Source organism: Aythya fuligula, chromosome 9 (genome assembly GCF_009819795.1).
Source record: "Aythya fuligula isolate bAytFul2 chromosome 9, bAytFul2.pri, whole genome shotgun sequence".
In the NCBI taxonomy this organism is placed as follows: Eukaryota; Metazoa; Chordata; class Aves; order Anseriformes; family Anatidae; genus Aythya; species Aythya fuligula.
In genome coordinates, this window is record NC_045567.1 from 21,088,474 (window position 1) to 21,112,559 (window position 24,086).

Consider the following 24,086-nt stretch of genomic DNA (forward strand, 5'->3'; position numbering starts at 1 on the left):
TTTAAGTTGAAAAGCTTGGAATGTATGTTCCCATAGTGAGGTAAAAACTTTTTTTTTTTTTTTTTTTTTTCAATTTAAAGAACTGTGCAAGGATAAGGTTCATACACATTCAGTTAGGGCACTTCTCAATCGTGACACTGAATACTGAACTACTGTAGCCAACAAACAGGATTAGAAAACATTTCAAGTTCATAAAGAAAAAGGCAGAACAATATAAAAACATCTCTCCTTCCTTAAGGGCTGTAAATATTTAGTGTTTCATTCTACCTTTTTTTTTTTTTTTTTTTTTTGGTTTTTTTTTTTTTTTTTTTTGTGTGTGTGTGTGTGTGTTCATTATTTCTTTGAGAGCAGAGAGCTCCTGGAGTTGATTCAGTGCCTGATGCTACCGGATCAAAGGGCAAAAGGACGTACGGGGAAGACAAGGCAACAGCAAACTGCGGGAATGGAAACCCAAACAGAAACGGTTTATGATCTGTGATGTTAACATATGAACCACAGCCAGTTCAGTATGGCAGAAAATACAAACTAAAATAATGCCAAGGTAACTGATTTAGGGCCTGCTCCAACTCCTGCAGAACACTTGGTTAACCCGGGGTTGGAGAGGGCATTGTCACGAGCATGATTGCACAGGGGACCAAACAGGTTGGCACTGACACAAATGCTTGAAGTCCAACAGATTGCTTCTCTCTGCACTTCGGCTTGCTGCTTTTAGTATCTTTGTACTGCAAGCTTTCAAAATCGATCAAATACTATAAAGCAAGATATTTTTTTTTTCTTCAATTTTTCTTTTTTAAAAAAGATGTCAAGCTTGGGTTTAATAGCAGCACTGCTGAAACAATACTCCAAAAATAAAAACGGGACGCTACTCAGATTTCTGGGTTTCCAAACTAGCAGTCTTTTCATTGTTTTAAAAAATACACTTTCCCCACCCCTCCATTGAAAACAGCTGTATATGCTTTGCTCACAAAATACAGATGCAAGGTCACAAAGTTTCATATCACAAATAAATTTAAATAAGATGTAAATAAATTTGACAAGCCATGACTTTGGCAAAAAAAAAAAACAAAAAAATATATATATTTAGCTCAATGCCATTAGTTTGCAAGGCTAAATTAAACTAATTATAGTCAATAACAAAATACAGAACATTTCTAATATTTGCTACATCTAGAGAGGCACACAGAATAATTCATTGATCTTAGCACTTTCTTTCCAGAGATGATTATGTTTTTGGATACATGTAAACGTTTGAATCACTGATAATGTTTTTTGGCATTTAATGTACTAGATGCTCCCATCTTCAAAAACACAAGAAAATGTAAGAAGATTAATAATACTAGGAATGCTGCCAGGTAAAAAGTTGACCTAAAGTACAACAGTATAAAACAGACAAAATATAACATGCTACAGGGGGTGGGGAGGGGAATTAGTACATAAGTACACTTTTTATTTTTTATTTTTTTTACAATAAATAAAAGATTGCACTGTAATTGGTATTTAAAGTACTGTATGCAGTATATAGTATAAATAAACCTAAAACAAAAATAATGTTGTTTTTCCCCATTACTTTGGTTAAGGGAATATTATGCTAGTATAGGACACTGAATCCTAGACAATGGAGACAGAGCACAAAATAGCTAGGACAAAAGCAAAACCAAGTAGCAAAAATATACAAAAACAATAGGCAGGGAAATACACTGTGTCTGTTGCACCCTTTTGGAATCTATTTGCACCTCCAGCTCACTTATGTCCCTGAGGTACTCGCACAATGTTGACTTAATATAAATAATCCAATGACTCAAGAGTTAAAAATCTATCTTGATGGATTAAAATGTGTGTCTCGGAAGAGGCAGGCAGGAGGGGGGAAACACAGCCGTAAGAGCAAGGACTATACCTCTGTAGGACTCCAGTCCCAATTTTGCAATGTACCAAGTATTTTGATTAGCCCTGTGTTAAGAATAACGTAGGCACCCGTTTAAGGTACTTAAAATAAACAGATCCCATTTCTGATATCTTCAAGAAAGTTCTATAAAATCAATACCCCTCCAAAAACCAAAAGATCAACTGACAGTGAAGTTTGCTTACATTTAGTGTAAATCTCACCTAATTCAGTAGAGGCAGTAAGCTGTCACCAGCTCTAATCATATCAATCAGACTGAACATAATAGAATAATATCTACTATTAGATTAGGAATAGTTATATACAGTGACAAACAGACAAGTTAAAGCAGCTTTTAAATAGCTGAACATGGGAATAACTAACTATTGCACAATGCCCTCTTACTTAAAATTACTGCTAGGAATCAAAATGGTAAAAAAATCTATAATGCTTCATAATTTATATGCAGTTTGGTTACTTGATTTCTTATACAGGCAGTTTCATAGTGTTGTAACTGTAAAAGTAACAGGTTTTTAGACTGCAGGATACTGTTCCGATTTAAATGCACTAAGCAGTTAAAATAACAATTTACTTTTTATCTTGAAAACATGGGGCAAATGTAGTGAATAATTCATAGGCAACATTGCTAATACTGTTCAATGAAAACCTGGTATTGTTGACTAACACTGTATTCTAGTCTTACCACTATACACACTTGTGACTAATGTTTAGGAGAAAAAGAAGAAACAAAAAAGTGATTCAATTAAAATTTCCTAAATAGTAACATAAAATAAGAGACTGTAAGAACTTCAGTGAAAACAAAAACAGAACCACGATGACAAGGCAAATTGGTGACATTTTTGAAACTGTGAAGGAAAAAAATCTTGCTTTTGGTATCTGGTTTGCTTGTTTCTCCAGTTTGACCACTTCCTAGTTTTGAATTTCAAAAAGGTGCATCAAAACACTGATTTATCTTTCTTCAAGCTAGAACTGTAAAAACAAGAGAAGTATATAAAATGCATGGTAGAACAAAAGGATTTCAAAAAGGAATATCTGAATAAATGTGTGGATTATAATGCGTAGCATTAGTTAAATTTGTATCTCAAACTTCCATTGAATTCTCTACTTCATAAAGAAGTATTGTAATATACAGGCAAATATAATTGACAAACTTGCAAAGCCAAGAACGATGAGGGCTGCAAACTGTTCATCAGTAGGAATCATGTTCTTTATCTTAGGATTATCTATGCTTCCCATTTCTCCTGCAAGCATGATCTCGTTTCGCTGAAGCATAAAGGCAACGGATGGGCTGAAAGGGCCACTAAGTTCCTGTGAGGTATCCAAGCACCGGCGACACACGCAGACGCGAAACCGATAGTCTGTGTTGACTTGAAGGCCTGAGATTTGGAACGTGGTCTCATCTCCCTTGTACACCTTCAAAACAAAACAGCAAGAACAGTTAAATAAATAAAACAGAACTACCTTCACTTTTTCATAATATCAAAACAAATTCAAGAAGCGTATGACGTATTTGTTGAGTGAAAAATGAGTGCAAATATCCATTCTAAGTAGAGGCAGAGGAAACCTGTATGTGAAAAGGTTCTGCATTTCATACAAAGTCACAAGTTGTCATAAATTAAAGTAGATTTGCAAGGATTTGGGCCAGGAAGTTAGGTCAAGTCTGAGTCTGGTAAGGAAACATTTCTGTAGACCTCAAGGGAACGCTCTCGTGAGGCGAGGGTAGGCCTCAGCAAAATGGCGGCACGCAGAGGAGCAGAACAGAGATGTCCGACCAGGGCAGGTCTCCACAGAGAGCTCAACACACTGAACACACGCAAGAACAGACAAGAGTTTAGGCAACACATCATACATAAGACGTGCTCGTCTTTCATGGGTGTGATAAATATCACAGACATATTTCTGTACTGTTAAAATGTGACTACATGCTTAAAATGTCTAAGATGTAAGCACCATATCTGGCCCCAAAATGAAGAAAATCTGCAAACTAAGTTTATTGCAAGACATTCACTGCACAGTCATAAAATCGGTTGCAAATATTATTTTAATATACTTTCCTCACATTTTTCTCAAGAGTCAGCAATTATGCCAGAAATTACACTTTCTGAATTGTGGAAACAATAAAATATTATTAAGGTATAAAAAGCTCCTCTTGGTTGCATTGTATTTCGTTCTTTAACAATCCAAAATCCGTGATGTATTTATGCTAATCAAATGTAGGTAACTTATGACTCAGAGCATGAGTCACAATATGAGAAAGAAGAGAGAGAACTGAATATCTCAAAGACAGTTTTGCGACTTAAATGGAAAAAGACCACTGGAAACACTCATATACTCTGAAAACAAATAACCAGCCAACAATTTATATAACGCAGGGTTGCTGAAACTGGTATTTTATTAAATAAAATACAAGGTGTCACAAAGTGCTCGTATCTCCTAGAAAAAAACCCTCAGCTTTGGATGCTTCTTCCTTTACTCATTTCGCCGATTTCCCTCTCCTCACAGCAGAAGCAGGAAACAGAGTGCTCCTCTGCCCTCCCGAAGGTAAGAGCTCTGGCTGAGAAAAGGTAACGAGGGAAATTAAAACTGAGCCGACAGAGGACTTCCTGTGTGTTACTCCAGGGAAGGAAAAAAAAATCAAAATGAGACAGACTCAGCTAAACACCACTTAAAGAACACAACTTCCCTGCCCATGCTTACCCCTGAGACTACTCCTTCAGTTAGGAAGCCAGTCTGATTGCCTGGAAAGGTCTAGGACAAAAGATTAAGGTTTTCCTTCCATTCATTTTCTCTCCTCCTTTTAAACTTTTCCACAATTTTTCCAAATACAGTTTGAATGACGGTGACTGAGGTTCCAGACGAAGAACTCCAGTAACCAGCTGGTTCCTGGGCCCAAGACGTAAGGCAAGAAGCAGTGCTCCAACAAAATTATTTTACCTTCATCACGTACGCCCAGCATTCACAGGAAGTTCATTGTAGCTCAAGTGACAGGAGCACAACGAATTCATGCTGTAAATGTCTGCAATTAACCAAAGCTACACACCATTGCCTTTCTTGCAATCTTTGCTCATCTTCCCAAAGCCACTGAGAAGCAAGCCATTAAGGTACAGTAATACATCACAGGAAAAAACAATTACAAGCACTGTAGCTGCCCACAGAATTAATGTGAAGGCTGAAACATCTGTTTGCAAAGCATACCTCTTATCAAGAAAGGCCCTGCCACTGCATTTTCCAATGGCAATTGGAAACGTTCCTCCACCACAGCAGTCAGAATTCTTCTACTTCAGGGACTTAGCTAGCCCCCCATTTCTGTAGTCTCTAAGACATCACAACCCAAAGCTGTCCAACACAGCTGTAAGCTATGTATATTTTTGGTGCTGTTGTCATTATTAACTTCCTTTCAAAATACATCATCAGAGGAGTTCCACACGCCTTTGCCATAAAGTAATTCATTTGCCACAAACATCGCTACTTAAACAACAACAAAAACCAAAACAGTAAAAACCCCAAACTGAATTTTAATTAAAAAAAAAAAAATACCATCTAAACTTCCGAAATTACATTTTACGGATAGTAGGGATTGGATCTATACAACCTGTCTTCGCATTGAAAAAACCTCTGCAGTTAATTGTTTCTGTTACTTGTTTTGGTGTGGCTGGGTGGTGAATACCAGTGTAACTGGAGGCTAAGGTCAGCTAAATCAAAGACCTGTATCTTCATTACAGTCTAATAAATACAGATGGCCATTCAAGCCAGCTACTCAACAGCACTTCTCAGAAAAAAGCCAGACAGCCAAGTGAGAGAACCATGCATCTTTAAAGAAGGCTTGAGGAACAGTCAAAGGTACACCAAATACATGAATATTCAATGCTGATAAAGACAAACCATTTCCTGTGCTAGAGCTAGGAAGGTGGTGGAAATTGTCCTGCTTTCAGTGAAGATTGTTAGCACCAGTGGAGCTATGTCCCTTCTCAGCAACAGGCAAACGATTCTTGTGCTTAATCATCATCGCTTCCCACAGCAGCCTCTGCATCCTGCACAACTGGCTGCAGCGAGCACCCTCGAGGGCTATGCAACTGAAGGCACTACTGGCCTGAGCTCAGTTTTACCTGCCTTAGTGTCCACGCTGAATTTTGTCTGCCTTAGTGCCTCTAGGACCATGCTAATCCAGGGCAGAATGCTCTCAGCACAAACATAAATGCTTGGCTGTTAATGCAGTTACACTCTGTGAATAGACTTCACACACACAGCAAAACAAAATAAACGAAACAAAAAAGTAATTTAATTTTTAATTTGACCATTATGTATGAGGCCGTTGAACTTGCTAAACAAAGGTTAAACCCAATAGGATTGTGTAAAGCAGCATTTTTATATATATATATAGCACTCAATGCTTTGGTTGCCACCAAAACGGAGTAAAGAGTCCACCCAATTTATCGCTTTCAGTTCCTAGAAACAGCTCTTCTGTTTAGGCACCTGAGAATATAATAAAAACATGATGAGCTTTTTGCCTTGCTCCCTCAGTGAAAATATCACCACAAGTAATAAACCACTGCTGAAGCCCCTTACGGCATTTGATACTATTGATCAAAATAGACAGCTTAGAGAATTCCTGTAGGCAAGGATTTCTCCGTTTCACAGATGTCATTAAATAATTCCAAAACCCCTCAATCTTCTCCAAATAATAAAAATATGACAGACACAATTGCTCTATAGGCAACACACTGGGAAGTGTACGATAACCTTATGTGGTTGTTGCACTCCATTGCAATGACCTCTGCATTTAATAATTAATACAAGCCTGTTTCGTATGGTGATCAAGAAACAGAGGCAGATTTCAATTTATTTAGAAAGCATGCCCACTTGAAAGGTTTTATTTCTTCTAAGTCATTTGATAGATTCCTCTGTAAGAAAGAGTCTGGGCTTCTTATTTTATCCAGACTCATAATTAGTGTCACTCACTCCACTGCTGGAACCCTTTAGAGGTGTGTGGACACGAGGTGGGCTGCACTTACATTCTCTAACAGAAGTAAATAATTTGTTCCATCTCATTACACAAATCTGGCATCAGGAGGCAGAGAAAATACTCAGCATAAATAGCACAAAGACTAAATGTCAATGCCTGTTATACGTATGCATATTATACATATTATTCTGGCTTGTAAGCAGTACAAGTGTCTTTGACTTGCTATTTAAAACAGAGAAGGAAAAACATGGGCTTGTGGATCAGAACTTTAAACAAATTAACAGTGCAGTGAGTGTTTCAGAGATTGTGTGTGTGCTGAGTCTGGAACAGAGCACAAACAATGAAAATCAGGGCTTGGTAAGATCGACTGGATTCTCCCAGGTGTCCACCTCTTGGTGCAGAAAGGCCCTCGGGAAAGCAGCCTTTCCACTGCACTGCTGGGACATTTTACATTTTTGCAATGCACTTACTTTCATTTGGAAAACATTTAGGGACATTTAGTTTTTCTCAGAATTTTTCTCCAAATTCTCAGAAATTTCAAACGTAGATTTTTTTTCTCCTCACAGGCAGATGATTTGAGGATGAAGGAGCTTTAAAACTTAGCGCTGTCATTTTCCTCGGACATCTCTTATGAAGAGTTGGCTCCTTAGTGAGTTGATCCCCAAAGCTGTTCAAGTAGGAAACTAAAACTCAGGCTGCTGCGTGCTAGGAGAACATTATCCCAAACTTCATCTGCTTGTCCGGCACAACCCAGCCCCTCGCACTCATTTGAGGTTAAACCTATGCAAAGCTGAGGATGATTTCAGCACAACTGAAAGCTAAGTTCTAACTGAATAAGCTCTGTCAGACAAAACTGCAGGAAACACAAAAACCAATCTCAGCCAGCGACTCCTGCAGTTTGCAGTGGTTTATTTCCTGACTTGTAAACAAGGAAGATCTGGTTTCCTAAAAGGAACTGTAATGTCACATGGCACTGCTTTCTGATGTGTCCAAATAAAGCGTACAAGTACACAAAAAAAGAACATACTGCTCAAGAAGTAGGAAAAGGAGTATTCAGTATCTCTAATGTGCTTTTTAGGTAGCCAAATTACTATCTGTTTAGCTCCTGCAAATCAAACTCATCAGACACAATTCTGAGAAGAGAAATATTTACCCACAAGTTCATCCAGAAGAGGGCAGGGATGCCAGTAGTCTGAAAGAAAGGTGTCTGAGTACTCTGACACCAGCTCTGCAAGGTTGGATGGCGGAGGAAGGGTGGCTTATGGGATGAGGAGGGCTGCATCCATGGGGCTACAAGTAGAGGGAGGCAGCTCAGGTGTGATGATCAGAAACTACAGGAGCAGGAGCTTTACCCAGGAGCATGCCAGTGGCTAAATTTGCAGCAAGGGAACGAGATGCTAAAGCAATTTCACTTGTTTCATATATTAATGAAAATTAGTATTTTATGTAGTCTGTATGTGTTTCTACAACATAAATGAGGTGCAAGTACAGTACAGTGGGTTCCTCCTAGGTGTTCTTACATCTCTCGAGAACATCCCAAAGATGTACATACACTGCAGAAGATCGGGGAACTCAAACTTAGAGAGTTAACAGATGGCAATGAGACATTGTTTTCTCCAGTTGATGTTTTACTTCAGAGCAAGTTTGCTATATTCATTCACTTCAGATACAAAACATACTAGACAGGTGTTACGATGCCCTCCTTTAAACTGTTCTGCTGGTAGTCCCAGACAAAATCAGCATGGTGTCCTGCTGAGCTACACTGCATGAATGAGAGAAGTGAAACACGGCCACTTGTTTCAGCACGCACCCTACTCTGTGCCAGGAAAAATGAAGCAGGCTACTTCACGCTTAGTCAGCACTGCATGCCCACATGGATTTTCTCTTCTCTGAATGAAATTAATATGAAGGACAACACATTCTGCATCTTCCGGAGGGCTTCTGAGCAAACAACTGGGTCAAGATCTGTAGTGTAAAATTCTTCCAGGGCTAGTACTTATGTATCACAGCCATGCAGCTTGAGCAACGAGTTGCACGAGCTTCCTTAAGGAGTCCAAGCAGACTCCATGCTCAGCTCTGTTCCACTCTGTGTGCACAACTGTTCCCCAGACAGTTGTGGGATGTGGTTGTGTTTTCACAGGTCAAACAAAATAATCATGAAAAAGATCTAACTCAGTTTTCATAGGATCTTTCTTTTCAAAACTTACCTACATGAATAAAACCTCAAATCCATTATGCAAAGCATGCAACATTCTTGTCCATAAAACACAACCACGCTAGTTTAAAATACATAACAACAGTATGAATGCAAAGCCAGTACTGCAAAAGGCATATCGAAACCTTCCTGCTATGTCTGACTAGATCAGCCATACTTCAGGTATATGTAAGTCCACAGTTTCTGTGGGGCACCTGATACAGAGCAGTAACACATCCATACATCTACAGCCTACACAGGAATGGGATGGCTGAACAAACCAATTAAAAGTTGTCTACTTGAGTGAAATCCTTGATACAAAGTCTTGAGAGCCACCCTGAAAATCCAGGAAGCAGCTGAGTGAACTAGGAAAAATGATCCACCTAGCTCATCTCATCTCTAGGCAGCAGTCAGCACCAACAGAAATCCTGGGCGGACAGAATTGTAACTTTCTAAGGGTTAGTCCAGTTGGGAACAGCAATCATCTCTGGAGAGGGCGTAAATCATTCCGGTGAGATAACAGTGTTCTATATAATCCCTTGGGGGGAGAAAACAACCTACTACATACAGTTCTTGATTTTGACTCAGTCTATACCAAAGTTCACCTGATGCATCACCATAGGGTATAATTCAATGCAGTAGAAAGAAGCAGCCCGGAGAATGGTCAAAACCATTTCTATTTCCATCAATTAGACAAGACAATTGAGAACGTTTTCCTACCTGCTTATATTCAGATTCTCTTCCAACCAGTACCTGCAGAATGTAACCAACAGGATCCCCCTTCATGGGTGCGACCATTTCCCAGGCAATTTCACAAACATTTCCTTCCAACTGTGTCACCCGAGGGGCTACAATAAAAATAAATGTGCAAGCATTTAATATAAAGACCTCATTCAAACGTTACTTATTTTACATGCACTTCACTACAGAACAGAACATTTTAAAAAGAGAATCTCAGGACATCACGGGTTTAATAGCACAATCTATAATACATTTATGTGGCCAAAAATCAAATTACTATCACAACTGGATGAAAGAAGTTCATGGGCTGAATTTTTAAGTCACTCAAAAGTCTCACTTATTTCAAGACAATCTTGCCTGATTTAAGCAGTTCTGGATTCTTGTGGTGTTCAACAGTAACAAACAATATGCACAGAAAATTTGGTGAAATTCAAAGATAATTAATGCAACGGGCTTTTTGAAGCAGAAGCCAACTCAGGAATTACACTGGCATTAATAAAAGCAGCAACTTCATGATGTTCTGAGCAATCACCTGTACCAGTGGAAATATTTGTGTACTCTTCCCATGCCCTAGGGCAGCCGGCTACACATCATAGAAAGAGAGCACTAGTATCGAATATTTCATTCACGAAGAATGAGAGGAGGAATGTCAGAACAGAATTTAAATAATCTATATTAGAGTTATGTATTAAATACATATTAATATTAAATATTAAATACACATGTATTTAATATTTGTATATGTATATCTATAAAATATTAAATATGTATTAAATACATATTAGAGTTATGTATTAAAGTCCAGCCTGGGAACCAGAAGTACAAGCATCATTTTAAATACTTGGACTCGTGAATAATTCTGAGCCTGAAATTGAGATGATCAAACCTGGTGTTTTTAACAAGGCTTAGACTTGCGCTTTCACTGGAATTCCAATAAACTCCACTTTGCCAGCTGTTAAAATGCTGCCTTCCCAGCGAACAGATCTCTCACCACCCGAATGCCGTGCTATGCCCACCAGCAAGCGTGCAGGTGAGGCGAGCAGAGCAGCTATGTGTACATGTACAGCTAAGCATCTGCCACTGGAAGCCAACTGTGACAGCATTTGGGCTCCACCAACGTATTTATCAGGCAGAACAAGAAAGCACATGACCAAACAATGAAACAGGGAGAAACACTGGTGCTAAACACTTCACCAAGCGGTTAACGTGCACGTGCAAGGCCATGAGCTCGTTAAAGGCAATGTAGGCTCACAGCCCCTGAAAACAGACAACAGGAGACTCTATCAAGGAAACAAACGCTGCTGCGGCCGCATACATTATGTGAATTCTAGATTAATTTGCTTCCACTCAAGAGGAACACATGAATCTTACGCAGACCCAAATGTCATCAATATTCGTTTCTCTCTGCACATCTGCCTGCGTTGAGAGACTGATAATAGACACCTTCATTTCAACTGACAACTTTCTCAATTATTTTCTCTCCTTTTTGTTCCCTCCCCTGATACATGCAGATTTTTGTCTGATACTTACAAAACTGCCATTATCAATATTCAGTTTTAGGGTTGGCATTACTGAAGGAGTAGGCTACTTTACAGAATAAACATGTGCTTCTGATACCTGGAGAACAAAGTTTATGGCATACACTCCTCTGTATTGCTCTGAACACAGAAGGGAATCAACATGATTATGTTGTTGGCTGCCTCAAGGGATCGCTTTTCCCCGTAGCATTACCTTCTCACGGCAGTGTTCACTAACACAGTGTTTGCTGTGCCCTTTTCTCTGTGTTTTGTCATGTACCTGTGGTCCCATCCCACACACAACCCAGTATTTGCACCCTGTCTTCATGGCGTGATATTCAGCCCTCGGTATGAGTCACCTTTAACAGGGACTCAGTACTCAGGCAGCTCAAAACAAACCAAAAACCTAAGTGAGAACTGAACTTACCAAAACGGATTTCTGTCCATCAGAACGAGACTGTGACTACAGTGCATGCTTGCGCTAGCTTTAGTCAGTCAGTGCTGCTTTAGTGTCGTGAAGCCAATCTCCTGATGCTCTCCCTGCACTCAAGAGCATTGTGCCTCCTGAGAGTGATTCAGAGGAGGTAACCAAGGCACAGGACAGTACATCCCAGCAGTGTTTTCCCCTCTCTAAATCTTAGATCACGAATAGTGTCAAAATCACCAAAGCCAGACATCAAATACAGTGGAACAAATTAAACTACTCTGACAAACTAACCGTTACTATTTCTCATAGTAAATAGTACAGCTTGAAAAATGAGTTTTAAGCACACAGAAAAACAAAAAAAAGAAAAGGTTAGCATGGCATCTGATTTCAGCTTATCTGACAACCAATATAGCAAATCTGCTCCCTGCATAATAGTTCTTGGAAGAAGGAGCAGAATTACTTGGGGCAGAAATCACACAAAGGAAAAGATGTATCATAATACAACTTTATTTAATTAGGCCTTTTGTTCTTCTAGCGGAACGCATGCTAAGAGACATAATGAATCAAATGTTTTATGTATGTGACTTTGTTACTAATTTTCTAAATTAAAGAAAAATAAATTCTGAAATGCTCTGCTGAACGTTACCCACACAAACCAGAATGCAATTCTAACACTTGAGTTGGTATGTACATGTATGTAGTGCAGCTGTTATATTCCTTATGGAAGTGTTCCAGTAATTAAGAGCATCCCCTGAAAAATGTTATTGTTAGTAGCAGCATTTTACCTGTGTCTGTATAACAATGCTGGTAGGTATAACGTTTACATTGCTTATATGAACTTTTTTGTGATAATTTAGCTTCCCTCCGTCATGTAACTTCATTATTCACAGATATACAGAAGCAGCGTGCACCAATTTTTTGTTATTGCATACTTACATTAACATTTACAGAGTGATTGCACTTATCAATTACTTAAATAATTACATGTTACCTAGATATATGTAAAATATTACATACCTTTGATTGCAGGTGGGACTGACTTAGTTGTGCAGAAGGTAACTATTTCTGAGAAGGGTCCCTCCCCAGCATCATTGACAGCCTGTATTCTAAACGAGTAACAAGTGGATTCTGTCAGCCTTTGAATCTTGTAGGTATGACTTGGTCCCCTGTAAATTGGAATAAACCTGAAAACAATGAAAATTAGAATACATAATTACGTTGGAGCAGCACTAATGTTTCAGTCTGTTACATCTATCAGCTCAATGCATACATGTGAAAACTGACAGAACATGCTTTGCAAAGCTGTTAAATGCAAGTTTAAAAATGGTTTGCTACTAGCACACGATGATTATTGAATTAGGTAAATCAGAACAGTTTCATTGCCCCTTCTGCAAATAATAATTCATGTAATCATTTTTGCAAGTTAAGTATCTGGAAATACTTCTGTCAACACATTTTCTACCTCGTAGTAATCAAAATGGATTAAACTCGTGCTCTGCTACAATACACTGAGTGTGCTGCTAGTTTAAAGCAAGATTAATTCTTAGAGTCTTTTATTGCTTGATTTGGACCTTATTCACACACTAAGACCCACAGATGAGATCGTGCCCTTATCGATGCCATCTTAAGTTGGAGTCACTATGTAAATCAGAGCATCAGGATTGCATTTAATATTTAATACATTGTGGAATATGAATGAAAAGGAAGAGGGAAAGCATGGTAACTGAGGTGGATATGTAGGGTGGAAGGATGCCAATTCTGGAGCTGCGGGGGACACTTGCAATGACAGGTCTGCTTGGGAGCAGGCTGAGAAGAAGAAAAAGACACGACACTAAGGAAGTGACTTCCAAAGTATTTCCATTGACAAGACACAAACCTCAACACACACAATCATGTCCAACAATACAATGCAGAAAAAAAAAAATCAATCTTAAAGAAAAAAAAACGCACTGGTTGCTAGAGACTCGGACTTCTATTTTCAATTGCTCTGCTCAGATAAATGCTTTTCAGTAATAGTCGTAGGTTAGCCAGCAATTTCTAACTGAGATCCTGACCCCCACAGGTGCTGAGGATAACTAAAAAGGAAGCCCTCAGCATCTTGCATCAAACCACTTAGCCTCCACTGGGGAACAGTCTTACTTGCGACAGTTCTGAATCTGGAGAACATTCACCACGCAGAATCACACGGTATTTGGATGATTTAGTACACTTATTCAAGTACCTTAACTATTTCAGCTGATTTCAAATCACCAGGAAGCCAACAACGTGATTTGCTTGTGACCTCCCTATCTTGGTACTAGCTTTGTCTTGGGTAATAAGTCCTGATCACTTTGGCTTTGCACGAGATACACTGTACAACCAATTTGAGCATTTCAAAGAAACTGGGTCTGTCATTAGCTCTTGGGGACAGAAATCAATTCATATTATATTATGATTGAAACCCAAGGACGTACAAACACAGATCAAGAATCATCTGTAATAAAAAGAAATGTTCAGTTAATTTAAATTGCTGAAAATGTACTTTGAGGCCTCATGCGACTAACTACCCCTAGAGAGTCTTAGCAAGCCCTTCACCTTGATTAGAAATCAAAGCCCTATGACCATAAATTTTTAGGAGCAGATTTTAAAGCTGATTTCCAAAGGCAACCTTTTTCCAAATTCATGCTCATGTAGCTTTAACTACTTTATGCTTGCTATCTCACGTTTCTCAGGTTCACACAGGCAGCAATGGCAGGTTCAAAAGGCTGCAATAGACTTGGTGTGATGGGGTAAGATTTTTAGGGTTCACAGCCTGATGAACAAACCACTTCTTTAGGCCAGAAGTAAGAGTGAAAAACCAAGGTGACTGTCTCTCTCTCCCACTCCACTTTTTGCACCTCAGGCTGGCTGAGAAGCCGCTGCAGTACTCATGGGAGTGCTCAGAGGCTCTTACCCATGGGCTACAGATAGTAAAAAAAGAAGCAATGTGATGTTACAGAATAATGCTCTTTCTCTATGTGGAGCTAGGTAAACGTGCAAGGATAAATATCCCTTACTAGCTAATGGTTCTGAACACTCTTGCCCCAGTTTGGGCTTACAGCGCACTTTTTAGACATATTTATAGTGTAAATACCAAGAGATGCTAGTTCTCAAGTTACAGTTTTGCCTTTCAAACACGAGCAAGGTTTCATAACGCTGACAAAGTGATCTGGCAAAACACTTCTGCTCCTCCCATCATTTGGGAATTGGAGTAGTATTCCCATCCTGTTTCTATCTCTACCCCTTTCCACTTCCGTATTTTTATCTGAAGAAACATCTGTAATGATAGCAAAAAGCATTACGGAATTGCATCCACGTTCAATACACAGGACCGTAATGAAAGCACACTCAAACTTCTGAGATTCAACCACCTTTGAAGAAAGATGGCTTCCAATTTTGGAAGAAGAAAGGCTGACTAGTAAGTTAATCAACCTTAATTGCTGATAGGCTTTACTATGACAATAATGCTTTAGAAGAATCCAAACAATGATGTAAGAAACATAATACGGATGAAATATTTTAGCTTCAATACACCAGTGATTATTTTTATAACAATGTAGTATTTTTCTCATGTGCAAAGCAGGTACTCTGTGCTTCTCCAGGGTTATTTCTGTTATGTTTAAAAATAGCATATATCCCATTTGATGTAAACGGCTATAGAATTGAAGCAATATATCCTCTGATCTTTTTTCAGTCTTCCAGATTTTCTGTGGAAGGACTGCAATGATCTTAAAGTTGAATTACTTATGATTGCTTACCACTACAGTGATGTCTGTACACATTAAAAATTGCCTAAATATGACAATTTGTTCATATTATTGCAAATTGATTTTCTAAATCTAAAGGCATTTTTAAAAGCACATTTAAAGGTAAGCTCTATATACCTTTGCCTTTTTGGAAAGTCTGACATTGTTCACTGTGCTTCATCCAAGCCTTGTTCCACACCTCTTAAGAATAAGCTAAGTTTGAGCTTATCTTCATGTCTTATATACTGATAGGGCTGAAAGGTGAACTGGATCCGAGAACTGACAGAAGTTAAAGATCCCTGTAAGCAGCAGAGTCTTGTACTAGATTAGTTCCCTAGCAGGTCCAATGTTATGTTAAATCAGTCGTATAAGTAAAAATGTAAGGCTAGTACGGGTACACAAGTGATTTAAACAAGCCCAAAGTGTTCTTGTTCCTATATAGGAACACACTTAAAGAAGTATGTTTATACTTTCGTGCTTATTTCTTTAACACCCCTTTTAAGAGGGACAAAACCAAAACACAAAACGTGCTCGAGTGCATCCCAGCCATGTTCATTCTCTAATCTCTGCCTGCTCAGAGCATTCATGTAAACCCCCAGAGTATGCTAATAAGCACCAAGAGATGTTCGATTCTAAAAGGCTTGCCCAGCCAAATTTGGAAGATATTAGGCTGCATTCCTTACCTGATATTTTGTGTTTGAGAAAAGACTCTGCAGGCTAACTGTATCCTCAATACAGTAATTTTATTTATTTTAAATTTGCACCATGCAGAAGTGAACCTGTGGTATCAGGATTTCACGTGATGCAGTATTGCCTCTCCTCGTAAGTAACAGCACAAACTGAGAAGAAAGCAACTTTCTCGAGGGAAGAAGACTCTCCCCAGAGAATTCTTCCCCCTCATCTCACTTGAGTGATCTGAATTCTCTCTTCCCCAGACATTCTCATGTCAGTCACGGATTATTCATTTACTTACACAGAGAGGAAAAGAGAACACAATGTCCTGGAGTGATTGTTTGGGAGACACCACTGCTGCTAGTTTTTCATCAATACCTTTTTATTCACTGCGAAGATCTTCTTGGAAATGTTTTACATGTTAGAGCTATTTTGTTTCCTTCACTTCAGTCACTTCCAGTCAAGCAGAGGATTATGAATATACTTGCTCTACCTTCATTCATTATTGCTCGGCACATCTTAATCAGCAGGTTCCCTTTCAAAGTCTCTGGTTTTGTTTATATTTTAGTAACACGATTGTCTTTGCAACAATTTGATTTGAAAGAAAATCTAATGTACAGTACTAAATAAGACAGCAATCTTGAGCCAAGTACAAGGGCTATAATAGCCATCTGAATGGTTCCCTTACTGCCTCCCAGAAAAACGTGGTCATCTGCCACAGTTTGGGCTGGATCGCGGTCATTAATACAGCACGGGGCTGACCTGGTGACCCGAGGCTGCTGCTCAGCATGCACAGGCAACTGCACAATTAGAAAGCAAAGTACACGAATTTCACAAACCAACAGCTCTTTTAATGTTATTATTGCAATGTCCCAGTTATCTGCACATTTATAGCCCCCACCTACTTTTTTTTTTTTAGACTGTTCCTCTTATTTTCTCTAAAGAGCATTATCAAACACTCACTGCTTTAAGTGATTTTCTTTCCCCACCAGCAGTTCCCTACACTACGCAGTCGCACCCAGCAAAGCAAAGCTTCAAAACAAAAACATCTCATTCACCCCCTGAGACAGGGAACATTCAGTTCTCCCAAGTGCTGGAGCAGAACAAGGCCGGGCAGCCCCGCTGTGGGGCTCAGCCCCTCGGCAGCACCTGCCCCTCGACCCTGACTTCCTGCCCTAATTTGAGGCATGGACCAAACAGATGGGACACTTTGGCCTCTCTGATCTGAAGATCTGTTTTCCAGAAGGTACCTTTTGGGAAGTGTATAATATATGCTTCCTCAGGGCATGTTTAGAAACCAACCTCCTCCCTACACCAGCAACAGAATTCCTGTTTACATGTGTAAATGACCCACTGAAGGAGACCACTTTTTTTTTTTTCCTTATACTCAGAAATTCAAAACTAAGTGGAGAGAGGAAAGATACAGGAAAAGAAGTACTAACAGTTAAATGAAATGAGTTTGTTTTCTTTGCTTAATTATCTCGTACATCCACAGGCAAGACAAGGAGCACTTGCAGCCAAAATTGATTTTTAGCTTGCTTCTACTAGATCATCCTTTCATCTGCTGCTGAATTTAAGCATGCAATCCTTATTTACCACAGATAGCCACACGTCACGTTTCTGGACTTACTGAAAACGGAGATGCCTCAACATACAGAATAAAAATTAATTTCTGGAGGATGCATTACCATCTTCCCCTTGAAGTTCATACTGCTGAGGGCAGCTTGGATTTGCGGCCTGTGACCACAGAAGACTGAATCAAAGCATCAGACTCCTTCCCATCCACCCCACTTTGCCATATTGTGGCTTTAGGATCATATTTGTCCTGATGGATCGCCAGAGAGAAGAAAGCTGCCGATGCTTTGGGTTGCTTCTGTTTTGTCCCCTTTCAGACTGCAACCTTGTGCAATCATTTAGACTTTTGGGAAGTTGGCAAAGAAAAATGGCACATAGACCACCTGAGTTCTGCTGTTTACCTGGGTGGTAGATGAGCATATCATAAAGAAGAAAGACAAACACAAACACACTGAAAATCAGCTTCAAGAATGAGGGAGATTGAGCATAAATTTTGATTCTGAGTGATTCCTGAGGAAAAAAACACATAGTAAAAACTCAACAGCTTCTCAGCACTTCCAGGAGGAGTGAAAGATAGATCGTCAAAGTGCCCATTGTGGTTCTTTTGTGCAACCATATCAGAGGTCAATGAACAGAGAGAACGGAGAATATTGAGCACAACTTAGTGTGAATTAACAGCATCTGAATGAAAGATCTGGGAGGAATTATGGAGAGCATCCAATGCCCTGTCAAAGAAGAACTAGATTACTAAGCAGCTACCAGTACCATGGTTTACAATGGCAAAGTGTTAAAAATTAGCAGCAGATACAAATAAGAACAGCCTTAATAGAGCTAAAACCAAAGCAGAAGAGAACGCAGGTCAGCAGCAGCAAATTAATGCTCTAACCAGCCGCACTCCTGGGCAAGGAGCATGAGGGGTGATGCTGTATGAAACAAACTGAACAGCCTTCCAAAACAACTCTGTAAAAGGGTGGGGGTGAGGCAGTGCTCCTCTAACTGAGATTATCGATCTACTGTCTGCTTAGGTGGAATAAAGACCTGCAACAGATCTCTGCCGACCAATTCACGTTTCAGGCTATTATCACATTATTACTGCTTTGCAAATCTTACTGCTTCATTTTTGTCAGTACATGCAGGTAGGTAAGGTGCAGCTTCATAATAAAATACACTGTGAAAAACACCCAGCCTGCTGAAGTTAATTGGTAAGCTCCAAATAATTTAACAATGCAGGATTTGACCTCCATATAAATTAAGGCACCGAGTCATTAGTCTTTTGTTGAAGTCAAAGTCGCTGGCAACCTTAAGGCAAGACCCTGAAGCTGTACATAGATGATGACCGACCATCCCAGAAAGAAATTGGTATGCTCAGGAAAAGTTCACCTGTATTCAAGTTAAGGTAAAACTATGCAAGAAGAAGGAAATCAATTCACGGGATTATATAATTTGTTTGCAATTTTTATTCCTGTATTCTTTGCAGCTAGAATTTTCCAGGAGTACATCTGTGTGTGCCTGTGGCCTTTGGGATATTCATATGTGAATACTCCTACCAAGAAAAACAGTTACCAGAAAACCAGCATGTGCCAATTAAAATTTATAGTCATTAGGCAGGTCCTATTTTTGGATCTAATTTTCTTTTTCTTTCTTCCCTCCTTTTTTTTTTTTTTTTTTCCAAGAATTGCATCTCCTCAAATGAAAAATACCTGCAGTTTAACAAAGTATTTTAAAATAGTTTAAGATATACATAAGCAATCTTTCATATGCTAGGAAAGGGAAATGCTGCTACTACTGTTTACCCAGTGATATAGGGTCATAACTCATTCATTCAGCAAATAAACAGAACAAAAGCACTTACAGTTTAGATGTCAGCAAACACAACCTTACAATCCACTTACAAAAGCAGACTAAGAACGGTCAACAATCCTTCACTGACATTTTTAAAGACTATCTAAGATGCTTCTCATCCCACCATCCCAATGATTCCCTTAAAATATAGCTATACATATTTTTGTCTGTATACACACAAAAATCACAGAATTCACCTTAATTGCAATATATATTTACCTAAAGGAAGCACAAGTAACTGATGAATGCCTCACAAATAATGTACTTGCTATTTCTTTCTTTTCAGACTAGACACTGTAAGCTTTTTAAGACACTAAGGGGTATAATTAGTTGTACGAACAACTAAAGACTAATTACCAGTACAGGAAAAAAAAAATCAGAAGAATTACTATAATTAGATTCATTTGTTCCACCTGGAAAATAAAAATCCACAGTATTATGGAAATCAGTGCAACTTGATTAACGCGATTTTCTTGACATTACTGAGGTTAGGAAATGAAGTCACAACTGAAAGTTTATTTTAAAAAGAAAGAAATTTTATCGTCCTCTTTACATAAAGGTCAACCTCCTTCAACTAACGTTCCCATGTATTGTGCTTTCTAGAAACAGATTTTTCTTCATTTCCACTTAATGCTTACACATAATTGAAAGGACAAGAGATGCTAATTTGATCTCCCTAAATGTCACACACCAAAGAGCAAATGAGACAGAAAGCAGGTACATTTCTGATGTGCACACCTTTCCAAGCCCCTGTGTTAATCAGTGTCAGGAGATTTCCAAGTATTTTGTTCCACGGGTCTTGCAATCAATGAAACATTTAGTCTGCAACAACCAGCCTGTTATACCTCATTACAGCACGGAAAAGTTAAAAACAATTCTTAATGACCAAGACACACTCCAGAGCACTGGCTGACTATCACTGCACAAAGCCCAAACCGAATCTTTACAAAAAGCCTAATAGAACCATCAGGGTCAGATGTGACTTACCATTGATTTTTGTTTTTAAAAAGAATTTGCTCACCTTTGCATTTCTGTTTGTGAAAATGCTTCAATGTCACTTTAAAATTAACTCAGATTTTAAACCTCATCAGCAAGGAAAGCTACAATACACAAACTGCATGCTCATATTCACCAAAGAAGGGGAAATTATAGTATCGACTGGAGGGATTTCAACATAAAGCAGACAAAAGTACTTTCAGATGTCTCAGAGAAGATAGTAACAATAACTTCGGAGAGATGAAGGATAATACAAAGGCCAGCCCTCTGGCTCAATGATTTTGAGTTATCTATGTCTTGCCCAGAGTCGGGTGCTGTCCATTCTCTGAGCAGAGGGGACATTGTGGCACCTTCTGACAACGCTTTCAAGCCATAGAAGATTTCCAATCATCCTCTTTATTCTAGATAATCCATTCTTTTTTTTTTTCTTTCTTTCTTTTTCAAACTAAAGACTGGCATTTATACTACTCCATTAGACATCCGTAGTTCACCTGGGTTAGCCTGTTACAGCACTGCACAATTAGAAATGCCAGTGATGCTCGAAGGACTGTATCCCAGTGTTTTTCACAGGCATACACATGGCTGAGTAACCTTTCATGGGGTTTATTTGTAAGGAAATGATCTCAGAAGACTCCTGCCTCTGTAACCACCTGCTGTTCCTACCAATTCATGTGTGGGCTGTCATTTTCTGTTCTTTAGGACTGACAGCTCTCCTGAATGTACAAAACTTTGCCGCTGTAACCTTTCAGGAACAGGAGCACACAAATGGGGAGGAAAAATGGACAGTCAGATAGGGAACAAATAAATAGACCTTATTGCCAAGACCTGTCCGCCCCAGATGTTCTCAAACACAGCACCTCTCAGAGACACCAGCACACCGATCCCACCTGTGTGCTGTGCCCACACTGGCACACCTGAGGGCTCAGGGCTATGGCTCATTTCAGATACTAACCAAAGAGATTGCTGCAAACCCAGCCACGAAGGACAGCCACTGCATGCATGGGCTCCATTCAAGTAATCAGTGTAGATGAACAGTTTTTCTGCATCTTTGGGAGCTCATGTGGACTATAACTCAAATTTAGAGCATAGCAGAGAGTAGCACGTGCAAGGAGCAGCAATTCCTCCTAATTAACAGCTCTTCAGAGACCATTTGCAGTAGGAAGTTTGTGTAAAACCAAATGGTGATGCTAGAACAAGCTTCTTCGGTTCTTTGCTGCCAGGTAACATAACGTATTTTATTCTTACAAGGAAACTTCTTTCTCCAACATAAAAACAGGTTCAAAACAATTTGCAGTTCTTCACCCTCCTACCTGCAGTGCTACATGAAAGCAAACAAAAGAAGCCTGCTGGATGCTTCTTTACAGCTGGCTTGATCACATGCTGCTGCAGGTGATGGGCTCCTGCCAAGCATCACTGCACTCTTTAGAAACTGTTTTATCAGCCAGACTTTCAAATGGGCATTTGTATTCATTGGACACCTCTCAGTATTAATACAGGGGAGCATGTACCCTCTCTACATTGGTAGTTGAAACACTGGGAGGTATTTAGGCATTATTCATGGTGGTTTTATTGCTTACAATTAGAGCTTTTGGGCCAGACCTTCAGCTGGCATAAACTCAGCACAGCTCTACTTAAATTGAAAGAATCATGTTAATTTACACAAAATTATTATTCGTACTGACGGTCCCTATGGATTATCTACTTGATACATCAGTTACTTTACCTAATTATACTAGTTGAGAGTGTTTCTTGGTAAATTAGGGACCATCTATGATATTTATTCATTGAAGAGATCAGAATGTTAGGCAACATTCACATATTGCATAACTTAGTTATGCAATTTGCTTTGTTAGACTACAGGCACAGAATCCCTGTTCAAACAACAGATTGTATACACCTGCAGAAGGAAATAATCAGGAAAACACTTCTCTTACTGTGATTCACAAGTGCTTATGAGCCAGAATTCATTTTCATTAACACAACAAGAAGAATCATATCTCTTACCTCTTATTTCTGTCTTCAATCTGTAAGATATAGACCATGTCATCCGCAGCATGAAGCTTGGAACTGCTGTCTCCCCATTTCAGCTTCAGGCTCTGAGGACCTGCTGCAGCACACTCTAACCGAGGAGGTAACGGTGGTAATGGCCGAGTTTTTGCTTTAATAAAGTGGCTAAATGGTCCAGCTCCAATTTCATTGACAGCCTGGATCCTGATCCTAAAATGAACAAGATAAAGGCGAATGTTAAATAAAGTGCTTTCACAAGCATAGGTAAGCCTCAAGAAACAAGACAGCCTTCTGGCACAGACTGGCCCATCACCAATACCCTCTCCCAGCTATTACTGCTTTGCTTTGGCAAGGTGAAAGCCTCTGTAAAGCCATCAGGTATTATCAACCTGCTTGTATTAAGAGCAGCAGCAAAGATATTGAGAAATGCAGTAAGGCAGAGGCGGAAAGATTTGGCTAAGCAATCTCAGAAACTGATGGCAGTCCACATGTGAGTCTAGCTAATACATTTTATTACCCTGTCAGTCTGGAGCGATGGTGAAGTAATATCTTAGACTGCAAGCAGTCACGTTTCCTCAATGGTACTACTGGCACAGTGAATTACTGCTAACAGTGAGTAAGAATCTAGCCAAGGGGATTGCAAAGTATGCACTCTGACAGTTCTTAAAACATGAATCTTCCTTGTAGTCATGCAAGATGACATGGGGAACTGCTGATTAAATATCCTCACTGTGAAGGACAGAGGCATAGATAGAGCTGAGACCTGGAAAACATTAACTGTGGAACTCTGAATACATACAACGCAAAAGTGTTTTGTGTTTTTCTAACAAAGTTCATGAACTAATCCATGTTCTTTGAAATAATGATTTCAGTGAAAGCATGGCTGTAGCTGCCATGAAACCTTTAAACACCTCTGAAGAGCAAAGAGCAGTGTTATTTCAGCGTGTGCAGTGTTTCCTGAAGCACACTACTGAAGCACGTGGAATTCTACTGGGAAGAGCTAACCCTGGAAGGTTAAATTCACAACCCCTCTACACTGTGGTGGTGTGGTGTTAGATATCTTAGTGACTTGCAAAATATGGGGAAACAGCTCTCAGAATCTTACACAAACTGTAGAAACATTATCTAGTGAACAACATTTTATATTAATTAAGAATTGGACTCAAGTTACTCTGACAAGATGCACAAAAGCTCTTGAACAATGTGAGCAAATTGAAGACATTTAGGGAAGAAAAAACTAGACCACCAACCTAGTCACACAAGTTTTAATTTGGAAATATTCTTAAGATTGAGCCAGTCTTCTGCATTTTTTCTTTCTTAACATAAGGGCTCCTGGCTTGTATTGTTTTGTCACTCTCTCCTGCCTGTCTGTACCTCAGCTTAATAATTGGCACAATGAGAATCTGTTACAGGAACGAGTGAAGAGCGGTAGTCTTTTACTATGGTAACATCAACAGCAACATCAAAACAAACGTGAAATATGCATTT

General features: G+C 39.2%; 1 protein-coding gene across 1 annotated transcript in view; it reads right to left on the reverse strand.

Moving 5' to 3' along the window:
- Positions 1 to 1,428: 1,428 nt before the first annotated feature.
- FNDC3B (fibronectin type III domain containing 3B) overlaps positions 1,429 to 24,086 on the reverse strand; it is a 172,880-nt gene continuing 150,222 nt past the window's right edge. Inside the window, exons 23-26 of the mRNA XM_032193066.1 lie at positions 22,596 to 22,808; positions 12,760 to 12,926; positions 9,778 to 9,905; positions 1,429 to 3,313 (exon numbers count right to left, since the gene is read on the reverse strand). Coding sequence (XP_032048957.1) covers positions 3,002 to 3,313; positions 9,778 to 9,905; positions 12,760 to 12,926; positions 22,596 to 22,808 — 820 coding nt within the window. The 3' untranslated portion in view covers positions 1,429 to 3,001. The remainder of the gene's footprint in view (positions 3,314 to 9,777; positions 9,906 to 12,759; positions 12,927 to 22,595; positions 22,809 to 24,086) is intronic.